The 15,475-nt window shown below is 50.2% G+C and overlaps 1 protein-coding gene across 2 annotated transcripts; it reads left to right on the top strand.

Moving 5' to 3' along the window:
- The first annotated feature begins 320 nt into the window (after window positions 1-320).
- Window positions 321-14,002, top strand: NSMCE4A (NSE4 homolog A, SMC5-SMC6 complex component). Of its 2 annotated transcripts, XM_058671403.1 has the most exons (11): window positions 333-706; window positions 1,181-1,258; window positions 2,851-2,981; window positions 5,168-5,319; window positions 7,535-7,634; window positions 8,457-8,547; window positions 9,963-10,057; window positions 12,066-12,114; window positions 12,909-13,003; window positions 13,099-13,185; window positions 13,875-14,002. In XM_058671403.1, exons 1-10 carry the CDS (start codon window positions 415-417, stop codon window positions 13,171-13,173), a joined length of 1,158 nt encoding a protein of 385 aa, XP_058527386.1. In that variant the 5' UTR covers window positions 333-414; the 3' UTR covers window positions 13,174-13,185; window positions 13,875-14,002. The 2 variants fall into 2 exon arrangements, with proteins under 2 accessions (XP_058527387.1, XP_058527386.1); XM_058671404.1 differs by lacking the exons at window positions 5,168-5,319; window positions 7,535-7,634 and having other exon boundaries at window positions 321-706; window positions 13,875-13,999.
- Window positions 14,003-15,475: the final 1,473 nt, after the last annotated feature.

Below are 15,475 nucleotides of genomic sequence, written 5' to 3'. Positions count from 1 at the left end.
CAGGGAGTTTCCTGAGACACGGGAGAGATGGTCTGTTTTGTGACTATTTAGCGCGGTTCCTTCTGCCCTGGAAGTGGTGTGGCCAGATGCCACGCGTCCCCCGGGAGCCCACGCCCACCTCGCGACCCCTCGGGGAGACTGAGGCCGCAGGTGGGGCGCCGGCCCAGGAGCCTCGCCCAGCGGGCGCGCCCCAGCAGGGCCCGGGCCGCAGGTGTCCGTGCGGCGGAGGGCATCCGAGGGGACTCGAAAATGCCGACGGCCTTTGCGCGGGCCAGCCCCGTCGCCGGCCTCCAGCCACTGGCGTCGCTGTCGCTCGCGCGGGCGGGGCAGCCGAGCAGCGCTCGCGCCCAACCTGGCTTTCAGTTTCTGGCGCGAACTTCCGCCGTTCCGAAGTTGCACGGCGGCTTTGGCGCGATGTCCGGGGATAGCAGCGGCCGCCGGCCCGATGGCCGGGGCCGGGCCCGTGACCCACATCGGGACCGGGACCGCAACCGCTCCCGCTCGCGGTCCCCGCTGTCGCCCGGGTCCCGCCGGGGCGCCGCGTCCGAACGCAGGGAGGCCCCGGAGCGCCCGAGCTTGGAGGATACCGAACCGTCGGATTCCGGGGACGAGATGATAGACCCTGCCACCTTGGAGGCCGAGGCGGACCAGGGCCTGTGCCGCCAGATCCGCCACCAGTACCGGGCGCTCATCAACTCGGTCCAACGTAAGGCCGTGCCCGCCACGCGTCGGCTGCGACTGGGGGCGAGGCGCAGGTGTGGGCAGGCCGCGCCTCGCCGCTCAGCCCGCGCCCCCATTTCCGCTTTGTGGCGGGCGCCGCACGACCTTGGCGGGTTTGGGGGGGATGCGCGTGGCCGGGCAGCTGCGGGCAGGCAGCCAGACCCGGGCCGGGGCTCACCTGCCGGCCGGCGGGGCCCAGGCCGGGCGCGAAGGCCGCGCCTTTGCTTGGCGCGCCCCCGCACCCCAGAACTGGGTCCGCTAGACCGGCGTCTGCAGGCGAGCTGGAGAACCGGGCCGGAGGGTGTAGCTTAGGGGGAGTGGGCTTCCCTCAGCCTCGGGGGCGTCTGCTGCTCTGCTGCTGTGTACGAAGGGGGCGCAGGGGCGGAGTCGTGATGTTCTCACTTCCTGGGGAGTGGAGGCGTGCGCGTGCCCATGTTTTCGTGTTTTTGTTTTTCCACAGAAAACCGGGAGGACATACTGAGCGCCGGCGACAAGTTAACAGAGGTCCTGGAGGAGGCCAACATGCTGTTTAACGAAGGTAATTGTGTGATCTGTGTGGTGCATAAGGGCTTAGTGACTGACTGTCAAATTGCGCTCCTGTTTACAATAGAGCTCTGTCTGTTCGGAATGGGGGGGCTTTGGGGGTGCTTTATTCATGATAGCAGTAACATTGTGTTTGTTGGGTATCTGGCATCTGTTAAGCATAAAACGAAGCTTCTATGTGAAATACACCCCCTGGTGGGTACTTACTGACGTTGGGACAGACTCCGGGGTGTGTCTATGGTTTGTGCCAAGTCTGAATGGCTGGATGAAGTCTGGGATCTAAGTTCCCTGTGTTCTCCTGCCCGCCTGCCCTCCCTGAGCTCGGCTGCTGGGCCCCCGCGTCTCAGGGGGGAGCCCCTGAGAACAGGGGCACCTGCCGGTCTGCAGTCTGCGGTCAGTGGCAGGACAGGTGGGATTTCCTGCTGTGGGCTCCGGCCAGGACCCCCGGACACTGCCTGCCGTGGGCCTGCCGGCTGCATGCTGGTCAAGGGAGGAGTGGACACAGACCGGTGAGAGGGAGAGGGGGCAGCGCTCGCAATGCACGGCACCCACAATTCTCTGTGTTCTTCCGGGAGCTTCCTGGGGTGGCCACATGCCTTAACGGGGGGTCTCCTTTGTAGCCTTTGCTACATTTCCTGGGTTGTGCCTTGCTCTGCCCAGGGCCCCTGGCCCCTCCTGCCCTGGTCTCCCACATGGCATCATCTGGTCACCCTCTGAGCTTTTTTCTCTGCAGCCTGGACCCATGGTGAGGCGCCTCCTGTTACCCCTGGCTCACTGGCTGCCTTGGCCCTGGCAGTGTGTCTGCTTAGCTCTTTATCTACACATCCTCCCCACCATCAGCCATGTCTAGTGTTCCCAAGTAAAACATCGAAGGTGGAATTATTCTGCTAGGGTTGCCCAGCCAACAGAATTCTGACCACTTGGTGTTTGTGGATGTGGTGGCCATCATGGTCTAGTGACCTGACGGTCTTCACCGACTGGCTGTTTGTCATGAGCACCGTGTGGCTGGTGGCCCGGGAAGGTCTGCTAGAGCCCCTGGACGCTGCGCCTGCGTCCACTTTTCCTTCCTGCCCATTGTGACTTTGCCTGTGACCCTCCTGGAGGGGCCAAGGGCTTTTCCTGAAGGACGACAGTGACCTGTGGTGGGCACAGACGGTAAGCGATGGTGGGTTCTCTGGCCATGCCCAGGCTGCTGCTGTTGGGGCAGTCAGACCACGTGGTTTGGGAGCAGCTAGGCGCTGGGGGTTTGTGTTCTCTCTGTGGCACCCTGGAGGACCTTGCCTGCTGAAGCTTTCCCAGCTGTTTTTCCACTCTTACCCCCTTTGGCTGCGTCCTCTTTCATGGGGTGAGACAGGGGTGTGACAACCAGGTGACAGGCTGGAGTTTGTGAAGACCAGCAGCGTGGAATTTTTTGCATTGGTCAAAGGAGCCGCTTTAGATCACTCCTCAGTCTGCTGAAAGGTCTTTTTTTTTTTTTGAGAAGGGGTGGGAGGTTCAGTCGGGAATCTTAAAAAGTAGCAAGAAGTTTAGAGACAAGCTCTGTGGACAGTTGTGTAACATGTCTGTTTTCCTTCTGTTTTTGGGCAGTGTCCCGAGCGAGGGAAGCAGTCCTGGATGCACATTTTCTTGTTCTGGCTTCGGATCTGGGCAAAGAGAAAGCCAAGCAGCTGCGCTCGGAGCTGAGCTCCTTCGATATGTTACGCTACGTGGAGACTCTGGTAAGCACCCGTCCGCTCAGCCTTCCTCAGGCGTGGCTCCTGTGGGAGAATCATCTCCTGGTGCCGTGGTTTCCCTTTGTTTCCCCTGCCTCTGCCACTCCTGCTTCTCTGGTCTCAGATCCTTCTCAGAGAGGGCAGGTTAAAGATGGAAGAAGAGTCCGCAGTGGGATTCAGTGGGAGCTTGGAGCAGTTGGAGACCCTCTGGCTGCTGTGTTTCTCCACAAATGGCCTCTTTCTTGGTTCATATGCGTTCTAGGTCATTCTTAGTGACCTGGAACTTCCGTCCTGACTCTGGGCCAAAGCTGCCCATGAGTTAGGCCTGGAGAGAGGGGATGTTCTGTCTTTGAGAGTATTTCAGAACCACACAAATATGACTGATTTCGCTTTTTTTTTAATTTTTAAATTTTATTTTGTTTTGTTCATCTTTTTCTCTTTAACTTTTTCCTGATGGATTTATCAAAAAGTCTATACCGAGACTGGCTTTCTATCTTACTATTTTGTTTTGCTTGGAAGATAACAATTTACTTGAAAAACAGAGAGATGGAGATATACGAAGAAACACAGATGAGATGTGTCTTCCATCTGCGGGTGTGCTCAGATACCAGAGTTGGAAGACTAGAACTCAAAACCAGGTCTCCCATGTGGGTGGCTGGGACCTAGGAACTTGAGCTGTCACTTGCTAGCTGTTTCTCAGACTGCACATGAGCAGGAAGCCAGAAATGAGGGCAGAGCTGAGACTTAAACTCAGGTACTCTGCTTAGGGTGTGGGCATCCCAAACGGTAATGCCAGACACCTGCTCCTGCAGGCCTCCTACCATAGCTCCTTGGATCAAACACTGAATTAGTTAATTTCTTCCTTCCTTCTTTTCTTTTTTTTTCCTCCTGCTTGCATGATTTATTTAAGTTAGAGCATACCAAACACTGAATTTCTGTATTTGTGTTATGTGGTTACTGAACTGATTTAGTTCCATGAGATCTAACCAGATCTTTTGTAAAGGCATGTAGCAGAGAATTATTTCCAATTGGTTTTAAAACCCTAAATTAAAAATTTGCTGTGAAATATATTTGGGAGAATGCACACTGATGTTCACCTATAGCAAAACAGAGGGGCTGTGCATTGGGAATTTAGGGAAAATGACTGTTTATGAGGTGAAGCTTTTTACTTCTGTGTTAAGAATAAATTCCAGAAGACATAACATGTTAATTACAAAACCTTAAGTGAATGGTTGATGAGATGTCTTTCTGTCAGGGTGCCTGGTAGGACTGGGTGGCCCGAGGGTAGAGCAGAGCTGAGTGTACTCTATGCCTCTCCTTCGTTAATGGGAGTAAACTCCTGTGGGCCTCGTGTTTATTGTTTCTATAAGATATGGCCGTTGCGACTTGATGACTTCTAGACACTTTACGGTATAATGTAATGTGACCTTTCATATAAGTAAATTCAATACAATGCACTTTCTGTAAGATAGTTTGCTGTAAGACAGTTGTTGGGCTCCCAGCTGTTCTACCCTGGAAGGCAGGTTTCAAACGGGCAGACGCTCTTGGGAGCATACTGACCTGCAGGCTGCCTAGGCGTCTTTGGAAGGGTAGCCAAACATCAAAATCCAAAAAGCAGCTCTGCTTTGTGGTTCTGTCTTGGAGCATTGGATTTGGGATGTGCTTTCCTATTTTATGCTGGGAGAACCGAGCTGACTACCTGGGATGTGATATCCTCAGGGACTCGGTTCTGGCATCCCTGTCCCTCGTCTGCACTGGCTGGTGCAGGGTTGCTTGGCCCGTGCCCTGTAGACATCCCGGGCTGTGTGTATCTTTTGTGGGTGTGAGGGCAGTCTGTTACTGTGCGCGGTAGGATGTTGAGTGGTCTCCCCCCAGTGGATGCTCTAGCATGTCTGCTGGGATAGTGAAAAATGCCTTCAGGTCCCCTGGGGCAGAATTACCCTGGTTGAGAAGCACTGGTCTCACCTAAAGAGAAGTACAAAGAAAGGCCTTTGAAAACAGGAATTGTGTGAAATGACCTTTACAAGACATTTGGCCAACATAATTAGACCCTGAAAATAATAGCCTTTGCCTCTGGCCTGTGAAAGGTTTAGCGATGCAGATGACTGAATGGAATGGTGAAAGATTTCTTGTGGCTTAACTGGGTTTTTTTGTTTTTTTGTTTGTTTGTTTGTTTCCCTTCATTTTTGTAGCTGACCCACATGGGTGTTAATCCGCTAGAAGCTGAAGAACTCATCCGTGATGAAGATAGTTCTGATTTTGAATTCATAGTCTATGACTCCTGGAAAATATCAGGCAAAACAGCAGAAAACACCTTTAATAAAACCCATACATTCCACTTTCTGTAAGATTATTTTGAAAATCTGACAGACCAGCCCTTTGTAAAGCTTCCATTGTTTCTGGTAGGGACAGAGTTGAGTTGGTGGTGTCGTGGGGACTGTCCTAGGCCTTTGCCTGCAGACTTCCTACGAGGAAAAGCCCACAAACCCCCGCTGTGGGTGGAAAGCTAACGGATCCTGCATCCCACTGCACCATCTTTATTTTGTCCTCTGAGGCTCAGGATGCTCCTGCCAAGGCCATCCAGCGATGTCAGGGCCATTTAACCACGTTAGGGTTATCCAGCGATGTCAGGGCCATTTAACCACGTCAGGGCCATCCAGCAATGTCAGGGCCATCTAACCACGTCAGGGTCATCCAGCGATGTCAGGGCCATCTAACCACGTCAGGGTCATCCAGCGATGTCAGGCCCTCTGTAGTTGAAGATTCCTTGAGCCCTTGTTGAAACATAAACTGCCCAGTGTTTGTTTTTTTGTTTTTTTAGGTGTACCTCTGATTATAGAGAAGTTTTTCTAGTCAAAGGAAATCTTCTGCCTTAGCTTCCTAACTCAACCCCTCGGAGGAGCCCAAAACAGCTAAGCTGGTCGTTCCTCTGTGAAGCAGCCTTCAACGTAACAGTGTTCCCAAACCTTCCCTCTCAGTCCTTTTGTCCTTCAGCGATCTAGCTCCTGGGCATGTATCCCTGTAAAACCCCTGAGATGGGCAGCATCTCCCTTTGGGAACTCTGGGTGTGCAGGTGGTAGGGCTGTGGGTGTGGCTGGCACCTGCTGGATCAGTCTTAGGTAACTCAGGTGCCAAGAGCCGCTGTCAGGACCGTGGGAAGATGTCCAAGCCTCTTGGTGACAAAGCCCAAATCTGTGTTATTTTCCTGCTGAGTGTTAAGGTCTGTTCTACATCCTGGGATCTTGAGGCTTATCTTATCCTCCAGCCCTACTTGTAGCCACCTTGGAGTACTCCAGCCCTACTTGTAGCCACCTTGGAGTGCTCCAGCCCTACTTGTAGCCACCTTGGAGTGCTCCAGCCCTACTTGTAGCCACCTTGGAGTGCTCCAGCCCTACTTGTAGCCACCTTGGAGTGCTCCAGCCCTACTTGTAGCCACCTTGGAGTGCTCCAGCCCTACTTGTAGCCACCTTGGAGTGCTCCAGCCCTACTTGTAGCCACCTTGGAGTGCTCCAGCCCTACTTGTAGCCACCTAGGAGTGCTCCAGCCCTACTTGTAGCCACCTTGGAGTGCTCCAGCCCTACTTGTAGCCACCTAGGAGTGCTCCAGCCCTACTTGTAGCCACCTTGGAGTGCTCCAGCCCTACTTGTAGCCACCTTGGAGTACTCCCGGGGTGCCAGATACTTGCTTTTCACCCCATGTTCAATGTCCTCTTCCATTTGGTGAAGTGTATTTATACTGAAGGCCTCTACTCAGAAGCTTCCGGGATCTTCTTGTGGGATCAGGTCTGCCAGCAAGGTCACTGCTGTGCCTATCCACTCCTCTCATGGAGCTTGAGTGCACTCTGTTGTGGCACTCCAGGACCTACCGTATCATGGGGAGATGGTTGGTGTGTGTGTGCATGTCTATTTAGCCAGCCACACCTGTATTTTCATCTCTTCAAGTGTAAGAAGAGGAAATATAAATAATACAACGTTTATGTAATATACTATACATTTATATTTTATCAGTATGGATAAGAAATAAAGCCATGGTCTGTCTGCGTGCTGCAGCTAGGACTGGAGCCCGTAGTGTGGTTTTTGCTGGGAGGAAGGTGCAGAGATCCAGAAGAGAAGTCTTGGCCTCTGCCTGGCCTGCTAGCCTGGCAGGTGTGTTCTGTGAGTCTTGGGCTGTGTGCCTCTGCCCTGGCACCTCTAGATGGAAGGCTTCCGACCCCACAGCAGCTGCCCTGTTCTCTCCTTCATCTCAAAGCTGGCTGGCAGGTAGACACTGGGCCAGCCAGGGAGACGTCACAGGCACTGACACAGACTTGTTGCAGGAGCAGTAGGAAGGCATTGGAGGAGGCATTTGTGTTTGAGCAGAGCTCCTGGGAGTTTCTCTGGAAGTCTTAAGGGACTAGGAAGGGCATCCTAAGCCTTCCCAAGAAGGAAGGTCTGCTGTCGCCCACACAGCACCGAGGCTGGTCTGAACTGAACTACCCCATGTCACTTGTGTTTAGTTAGTGAAATTAGTTTCTTTAAAAGACAAAGCAAAAAAGGACATGAAAGCATGTTTTCCATTAGGTTGGGTTCAATATATGGAGAGTGCCCTGTGCCAAAGCCACGCGCCGATCGGGTGAGGAAAGTGCGGATGATAGAAGAACAGAGAGCAATGCCTGCTGAGGTTTGTTTCCTTCAAATTACTTTTTAAAACTCTTGAAGTAGTCATCGACACCAGGCCTTGGCCGTCTTCTGAGCCTCCTGGACGCCTGTGGTCAGTTGTGTCAGCTGCTTGGAGTATTTTATTGGATTGATTGCTTGCTTTTAATCCACTTCTTTTTTTTTTTTTTTAATCCACTTCTATACTTTCTACCAGCTCTTCTAAACCGGAGTGTCTCAACCCCGGCACCGTACATTTGCAGCTGGGTAATTCTGCTGTGGGGAGCTGTGCTAGGTGCTGAAGGATGTGGTTGCCAATAGCAACCCTCCCCCTGCAGCTGTACCAACCAAAAATGTCTCCAGGTATTGAGGCGGATGATCCCAGCGCAGGGGCAATCAGAATCCCTCCCAGCTGAGAACTACTGCTCTAAACTTCCCTGGTTGTATTTTGTTGTTTCATGTTCAACCTGGAGATGGTTGATTCTGTAATGTTACTTCTCTGCTAAGAAATGATGCAGGTGATCTTCAGTTACTGCAAAAGGTGTTTTACGAAAAAAATACTATGCATGGATTTCAAAATTTACTTTTCTTGCACCAAAATTAACTTGTCTTTTAATCCTATTTTCCTTGACTTTTCTGAAGCCCCTTCTCCACAGAAAAATGCTGATAAAGTTAGGAAATGTTGTGTTGAATTGTGAAGTTTATGATGGGGCTAACACGGCCAGCAGGCTCCAACACAAGACATTCAGAGGAATTTGGGCCAGTGAGAGAAGAAACGGGTGTGTGTTTGTTGTATGCCAGTCAGCTTGATAAAAAACTTTCCTTCCCTTTTTTTTTTCCTTTTCAGTTAAAAAGAATGGAAGAATCTCATCAAGAAGCAACAGAAAAAGAAGTAGAAAGAATCCTGGGACTGTTACAAACATATTTTCGAGAAGATCGTGAGTATAACATCATATTGAAAATAGAGCAGTTGGGCCCGGCGGCGTGGCCTAGCGGCTAAAAGTCCTCACCTTGAAAGCCCCGGGATCCCATATGGGCGCTGGTTCTAATCCCGGCAGCTCCACTTCCCATCCAGCTCCCTGCTTGTGGCCTGGGAAAGCAGTCGAGCATGGCCCAAAGCTTTGGGACCCTGCACCCGCGTGGGAGACCCGGAGGAGGTTCCAGGTTCCCGGCTTCGGATCGGCGCGCACCGGCCCGTTGTGGCTCACTTGGGGAGTGAAACATCGGATGGAAGATCTTCCTCTCTGTCTCTCCTCCTCTCTGTATATCCGGCTTTCCAATAATAATAAAATCTTAAAAAAAAAAAAAAAAAGAAAATAGAGCAGTTGTGTTGATCAGATGGGTCACTTTCAATGGGATTTTCATTCAAAAGGCATTTTTTTAGTACTATATAATGTTCAGATCATTTTTATTCGTTGCATATGTGTGTATTAAAGATTTATTTACTTGAAAGCCAGAGCAGAGAGAAAGGAAGAAACTGGTTTTCTCTCCAAATGGCTGTGGCATCCCTGACTGGGCCAAGCTGACGGCTGGAAGCTGGAACTCTGTCCAGGTCTTCCACGTGGGTGACAGGGCTCCCAAATCTTTGGATATCTGCTTTCCCAGGCATGTCAGCAAGTGGCTAGATCAGAAGGGAAGTAGCTTAATGTGCTGTGCAACAGTGTTAGCCTCGCTCCGCGTACTTCTCAGTGAGGCGTCTCTTCTTTCGAATTCTCATGTGAGAGTGTTGGTGAACTAACTGTTCACTCTTATTTTTAAAAGATAGGTTTTTTTTTTTCTTCTGTTGCAAAGTCAACTGTACCATAAAACAAGACAAGAAACTCACCGCCTCCTCTCAGTCCCCAGAGGAAGCCACTTGTAAAACGTCTGTTTCATATTGTTTTCATCTGTTGGTCAGCCTTGTAAGTGTGCACATAAATAGCTGGGTTTGGAGGTTTGGGCTTTTCTCCAAGCTAATCCTAATGTGAACATTCTTGTGCCACACGTCTCTTCCACATGGACAGTTGTCCCAGCAGCACATAGGTGGCTTGCGTCTTCTGGCCAGTGACCCCCCGGCACGCCGCTGTTCTCTCTGCCCTCACATCTCCAGCATGGCGTGAGCGAGTTCTCTGTACCATTTTGCCCTGGCTCAGCTGCTGCAGCGAGAAGTCATGGGCTGTCACTTTATGCCCTTGTTCTCTGTCAGAGGCTGCCGGGCCTGTGGGCACCCCTCCTTCTAACAGAGACCCCACATTGACCCCTGGGAGCTGCACTGAGGGCACCCCCCGGTAGGAGTGCTGGTCCCTTGGTCTTAGTGAGGAGCAGAGGCTGCCTGTGCCCGTGCTGAAGGGTGTGTTTTCTCGTTTGTCCACAGCCGACACTCCAATGTCCTTCTTTGATTTTGTGATTGATCCACATTCCTTCCCCCGGACAGTAGAAAACATCTTCCACGTTTCCTTCATCATACGGGTAAGACTGAGGATTCCATCTCAGATTGCTCTGTTCATGCTTTTCAAAGGATCCGCGGTGAGGTGGGCAGACGGGGCCTGGCGGAGGGATTGGTACTAACCACTGAGCGTGGGCCCATGGCAGCGGGACGCTGGTGTATCAGGAGAATGTGGCTTTCCCTGAGCCTTCAGAAGTTATAGGCTAAGGATCCCTAATGTGGGAATCTGAGAGCTCTCAAATCTGAAACTTGAGTGCAGACTTAATGCCTACATCATGAAGCTTTGTCTCATGTAAAACAGTTAAGAAATGTTGTGTAAGGTTGTGTGTGAAGCATGAATGAAGTGGGTATTTAGATGTGTGTCCTGTAACTAAGATATGTCATTAGGTATATGTAGGAAAAAAACAGTTCAAGCCAGAAACACTCTCTAGTCTCAAGCCTCTCAGATAAGGGAGATTCAACCTGAGTTTAAGGAAAGTTGGTGAAATTTAAGTATGGAACTATATAAATTTGACATCTGTGTGATGAATGTTAAATGAGAATATTCTTATTTTTGAGAAATTGCCTGATAAGGTCACAGAGAGAGGACAGGCTGTATGCCATTCTCGGATAAGAGGGCATAGCTAGGAGACAGTGACACGGTTCATGGGACAGAACTGCATGAACACGAGTGAAAGGTAGCGGGTCTTCACGGTAGTTAGCTCACTTACTTGAAAGGCACAGTAAGAGTTAAATACACAGAACTTGGGGGTGGGGGAGAGTTTCCATCCGCTGGTTTACTCCCCAAATGGGCCAGGCCGGGAGCTGGGAACTCTGTATCTGCCATGGGGCTGCAGGGGCCCAAGCGTTTGGACCCTCTTCTGTTGTTTTGCAGGCTTATTAGCAGCGAGCTGGATCCGAAGTGGGGCAGTCAGTGTCCCAAGGGGCAACTTAAGCTGCTGCATCAAATGCCAGCCTCCTTTTATGGTAGTCTTGTAGCTCTAAGTTTAAAAATTTCAAAATATGTTTTTTTTTTTTTTAAATAACTTCTTCAGAACTGTTCTGTGGAAATGAGCTTTACACAGTCTTTAGTTACACACCAGCCTGCACCCTACGATAGTAGACAGATTTGGCTTTCTGTAAGAACTTTTCTTATGTAAGCACATTTTCTGAGAAATGAGAACAGATGTAGTTTTCTATGGATGGTCTCAATCATAGGATTATGCATAATGAAACATGGAGTGTTGTAAAATATGTGTATGTCAGCCAAAGACAAGATGGAGTTTTTAATAAAGGAGTCTCAGCATGGGGCTTTTTAGTGTCTTTTTAAAAATATTACAAAGGTGAGGGGATTGCAGCTCATGTGGGCCTCCGGTTAGGATAGAGAGGGTTGGGGTTCAGGGGAAGGTGTGTAGATGTTTCCTTTTCCCTCCTCTGTTGGAGGCTGTGGGAGTTTAGGGGAGGAAAATGCACTGCTCCTTGCTGTCAGACTACACCAGTGCCAGGGGCCAGAGGGGCTTGGTTGTTGCCTTACAGACACAGTGGAGAGAATGTTGTGATGGTGTTGAGTGGTTTTTGATTGTTCTGGCACTGTGATATAGTAGCATAAGCTTTTGCCTGTGATGGTGGCATCCCACATGGGCGCCGGTTCTAGTCCCAGCTGCTCCACTTCCAATCCAGCTCCCTGCTTATGGCCTGAGAAGGCAGTGGGAGGATGGCTCAAGTCCTTGGACCCCTGCACCCACGTGGGAGACCTGGAAGAGGCTTCTGATTCCTGACTTGGGATCAACTCAGCTTTGGCACTTGGGGAATGAACCAGCAGCTCTGCCTTTCAAATAAAATAAATTAACTAAAAAGAATTAGCCTGGAGGCTGTGTTGGAGTCCAGCCGATTAGACCCCAAGAAGCACTGTGAGGACATGCTGGTCTATACCAGCTCCTTGTCATTGTCAAGGCCTGAGATGGAGGACTGGCTCATGGAGTAATTTACTATCTCCCAATTAGTGCTTTTGAGTCTGAATGTTGCTCTTCTAAAAACATGTTTTTGTTTTAGGATGGCTTTGCAAGAATAAGACTTGACCAAGACCGACTGCCAATAATAGGTAAATGATACTGTGTCTGGGAAAACTTGTTTTGGAGAAAACATTTGTCATTAGACTTTGAGATTTACCTTCCTAGTGTAAATGAGTTTTCTTTGTAGGTTGTTCGGCTACCTGAGAATACTGGAGACAGAGTCATAGTTTAGAACTTCCAAGGCTTTATCTGTGTCACTGCTATCTGCAGGTGCTGTGAAGATTAGCCATATGTTTTAATTCACAGAGTTTGTAATTGCAGCCAATATTGGTGGCTTCTTTCTACCAACCCACCTTCCCTGGATGCCAGCTCTGCCTCCCAAGGTTCCGGGACTCTGATCTGCCTTGATGACTGTCACTCTTGCCACTCTTGGGGCCTCCTCAGGTCTCCTGGAGAATGCAGTGCCTCCACTGCATATCTGTGACGTTAGACTCTCAGTCATGGAGACATTGACCAGAGCGTAGCTCTAGTTGGTACATACATGGAGTCTTCCAAATTGTGGAATAAGAAGAAAGCTATAGGTGGACTTCAAAAACTTGCATCAAAATAAACTGAATTCCATTTCCAACTTTTTGAAGTGCCTTCCTGGATATGCAGAGGTTTCCAGGTGCTTGTAGTGTTTCTCTACAATGTGCTTTTTAAAAATGGAGACACATTCTAGCTGCTGCTGTCAGAGGACAGTGGCTCACAGATGCACGAAGTCCTAATGACTACATAATGGCCGAAGCATTTTCTTGGTACAGGCTTCATCCCCATCACTCATCACCTTCTGTTCTAGTTCCTTTTTCTGATTTGGTGACCTTTGAAAATGTCTTTCACATAGAACCTGTTAATGCTAATGAAGACAATGAAGGGATTGAGCAGAATACTCAAGTGAGGAATCAAGGGATCATAGCGTTGAGTTACCGAGACTGGGAGGTATGGCCCCGCATGACTGCTGCTACACGGCTCTGACGCTTGCTGACCCCTGCTCTGACCCAGTGCCCACACATGCGTCCTTTGTCCTCTGCCAGGAGATCGTGAGGACCTTTGAGATTTCCGAGCCTGTGATTCCATCCAGTCAGAGCCAGCAGAGGCTGAGTGCTTGACCGGAGCTGAAGGTAACACCTCCGTGGGACGGCAGCATCAGAGTCTGCTGGTGGTTCCCCTCTGGGTTGCCTGGGATCTAACCTCAGTGCCTCATTCCTAGAACTTTGTGTTAGCCGGTGAGAAGGGCAGAGGTGGGACAGTGGTTGGCTCCTGTCCCAGGACTGGCTGCAACGCCAGAGGTGGCATGGGAGTTTGCTCTGGGCGTGGCTTTCCCTAGAGCAGGTCGATAATAGAGAAGGGAGGTTCACGGGCTCCCCCCAGCACTGCCCGCCCCGCTAGATGGGCAAAGCAGAGAAGGGGAGGATGATGGGGCGAGCTTTGGGCAAGTCACTTAATCTGAGCCGACTCCCGGTCCTTCCCTCTGCCTGCCTATAAGATGGGGGGCTAGGGTGTCGAGAGGGAACCAGCTAAGTGCTCATCTTCTAGCTTGAATGTCCCATGAGTTTTGAGGATTAGAATATTTTAGACTTGGTATATCCTCAATTCATTGACTTTTGTTCCAGATAATTTATTTCTGTAAGAATACTTTGAGGATTTTAGAGGGGAACAGACCTCAGATAGTGCAGAGTGGCTCTGTCTGGCACTGCTCCTGGGAAGCTCGTGACCTGTTAGATTTCATTTATGTATGTTGTGTGAATGTGGCCTGATGGTTGGTAAACTGCTAACTAGCTTTTTCCCCTGCCTCCTTCCCTTTTTTTAGGACTCCAGTAGATGGTGAAATCCTAAGAGGAAAATAGCATGTGTTGTACATATTGTATGATTAAACATTTTTAAACATTTTTTTGTAAAATACAGATTTTGAGTTAATGAATTTGTCATAGTTCACTGTCATATTCGCAGCTGAGCATGGCTCTTCTTCTTTGTCCCATCCTGTGCCCCGTGGGTCCTCTCATGTCTAGCCATGCAGTCAGCTAGTCAAGTCAACAGATGGTTGTACCACATGGAGTGGTTGTCTGTGTAGGTAATGCATGAGCAGTCAGTATTCCTGCCTCAAAACCAGTCGCTGGCAGGTGGGGCACCAGCCGTCGCTGGACCCCTCCTGATTGCTTGGGCTTCCCAGGCTGACCCTGCTGTACTGTCTTGTGTTCTGCCTGCAGAGCCCTGAGGATGCTGCCCTCCCATGGCACCTTCTCAGTAGACCTGCCTCCTTTCCCACTGTTCCCCTCGAGGTGCAGAGGGGCCACATCTCGGGCCAGGAGATGCCTTTACATCTTAGATGACATGGGGAGTGTAAGACCATGAGTTTGCATCCCGCCTGTCCCAAGCCTGTTCACCCTCTGTCTGGACTTACTGCTTCCGAGGGAGATCCCCTCTGGACCGGCCGAATGTAGGCTGCTCTGCAGGAAGATAATTGTGTAGTTTTATGAGCTCTGTTGAAGGAGTGATCAGAGTGACAGAGTGAAACGCCTCCTACCCCCACCCCTCACCTTTTTCTCTTGATGAGTCTTTCCCTTCCCTTCAGTTTGGCCTGGTCACGTGACCTCCGTGACCAGCAGAACATGGCAGATGTTCTGGAACTGCTGAGGCTAAGTCACAAGAAGCCTGCCTTCCCAACAGGACGCTTGGAATGCACATTCTTGGAGCCCTGGGTCACTGTGTATTAGGCTCAGCTCCCTTGAGGCCTTGGGCCAGAATGGAGAGGGCAGAGCTGGGAAGATATCAGCTCAGCCCAGCCTTCTGGGATTCCCTGCAGACGCGCCCCATCATCACCCAGATGGACCCACATGGCTCCAGTGTTAGCCACAGAGCTTTTGTTCCCTGACATGGAATTACGAGATGATGAAGCACGGAGTGAGTTTGAGGAAAGTGACACAGCAAGTGAACTGTTGAAGCTTTAACTTAATTTGTTAACCAGGTGATACTTTGTTATTTTCAAATAACAGGTATTTGACATCTTTGCACTGATAATGAATGAAAAGTACGCTAGCCTTGAAGAAAAATCAGTTTGCTAGTTCACTTGTCAGATGGTGCCATACTCAAGGCTGCCTTCAGGGTGGCTCTTTGAATTTTCTAGTCTTCTGATTTGTCAGAATGGGCACTTCTTTTTTTCTTTTTTAAGATTTGTTTTTATCAGAAAGGTAAATTTACGGAGAGAAGGAGTGACAGAGTACCATCTTCCATCTGTTAGTCCACTCCCCAAATGACTGCAACAGACAGAGCTGAGCTGATTCATAGCCAGGAACCAGGAGCTGCCTCTGGGTCTCCTTCAGGGGTGCAGGGTCCCATGACTGTGCCGCCACTGACTGCTTTCCCAGGCCACAAGCAGGGAGCTGGATGGGAAGTGGAGCTGCCGGGATTAGA

This window comes from Ochotona princeps, chromosome 13 (genome assembly GCF_030435755.1).
Source record: "Ochotona princeps isolate mOchPri1 chromosome 13, mOchPri1.hap1, whole genome shotgun sequence".
Classification (NCBI taxonomy): Eukaryota; Metazoa; Chordata; class Mammalia; order Lagomorpha; family Ochotonidae; genus Ochotona; species Ochotona princeps.
The sequence above is the reverse complement of the archived record's forward strand: the minus strand, read 5'-3'. Positions and strand labels throughout refer to the sequence as shown.

Excerpts from the sequence above, each read along its gene's own strand:
- NSMCE4A (XM_058671403.1), top strand. The coding sequence starts at position 415 with ATGTCCGGGGATAGCAGCGGCCGCCGGCCCGATGGCCGGGGCCGGGCC. Across the intron at positions 8,548-9,962 it reads AACATATTTTCGAGAAGATC|CCGACACTCCAATGTCCTTC; the intron begins GTGAGTATAACA and ends GTTTGTCCACAG. Across the intron at positions 12,115-12,908 it reads AGACCGACTGCCAATAATAG|AACCTGTTAATGCTAATGAA; the intron begins GTAAATGATACT and ends TCTTTCACATAG.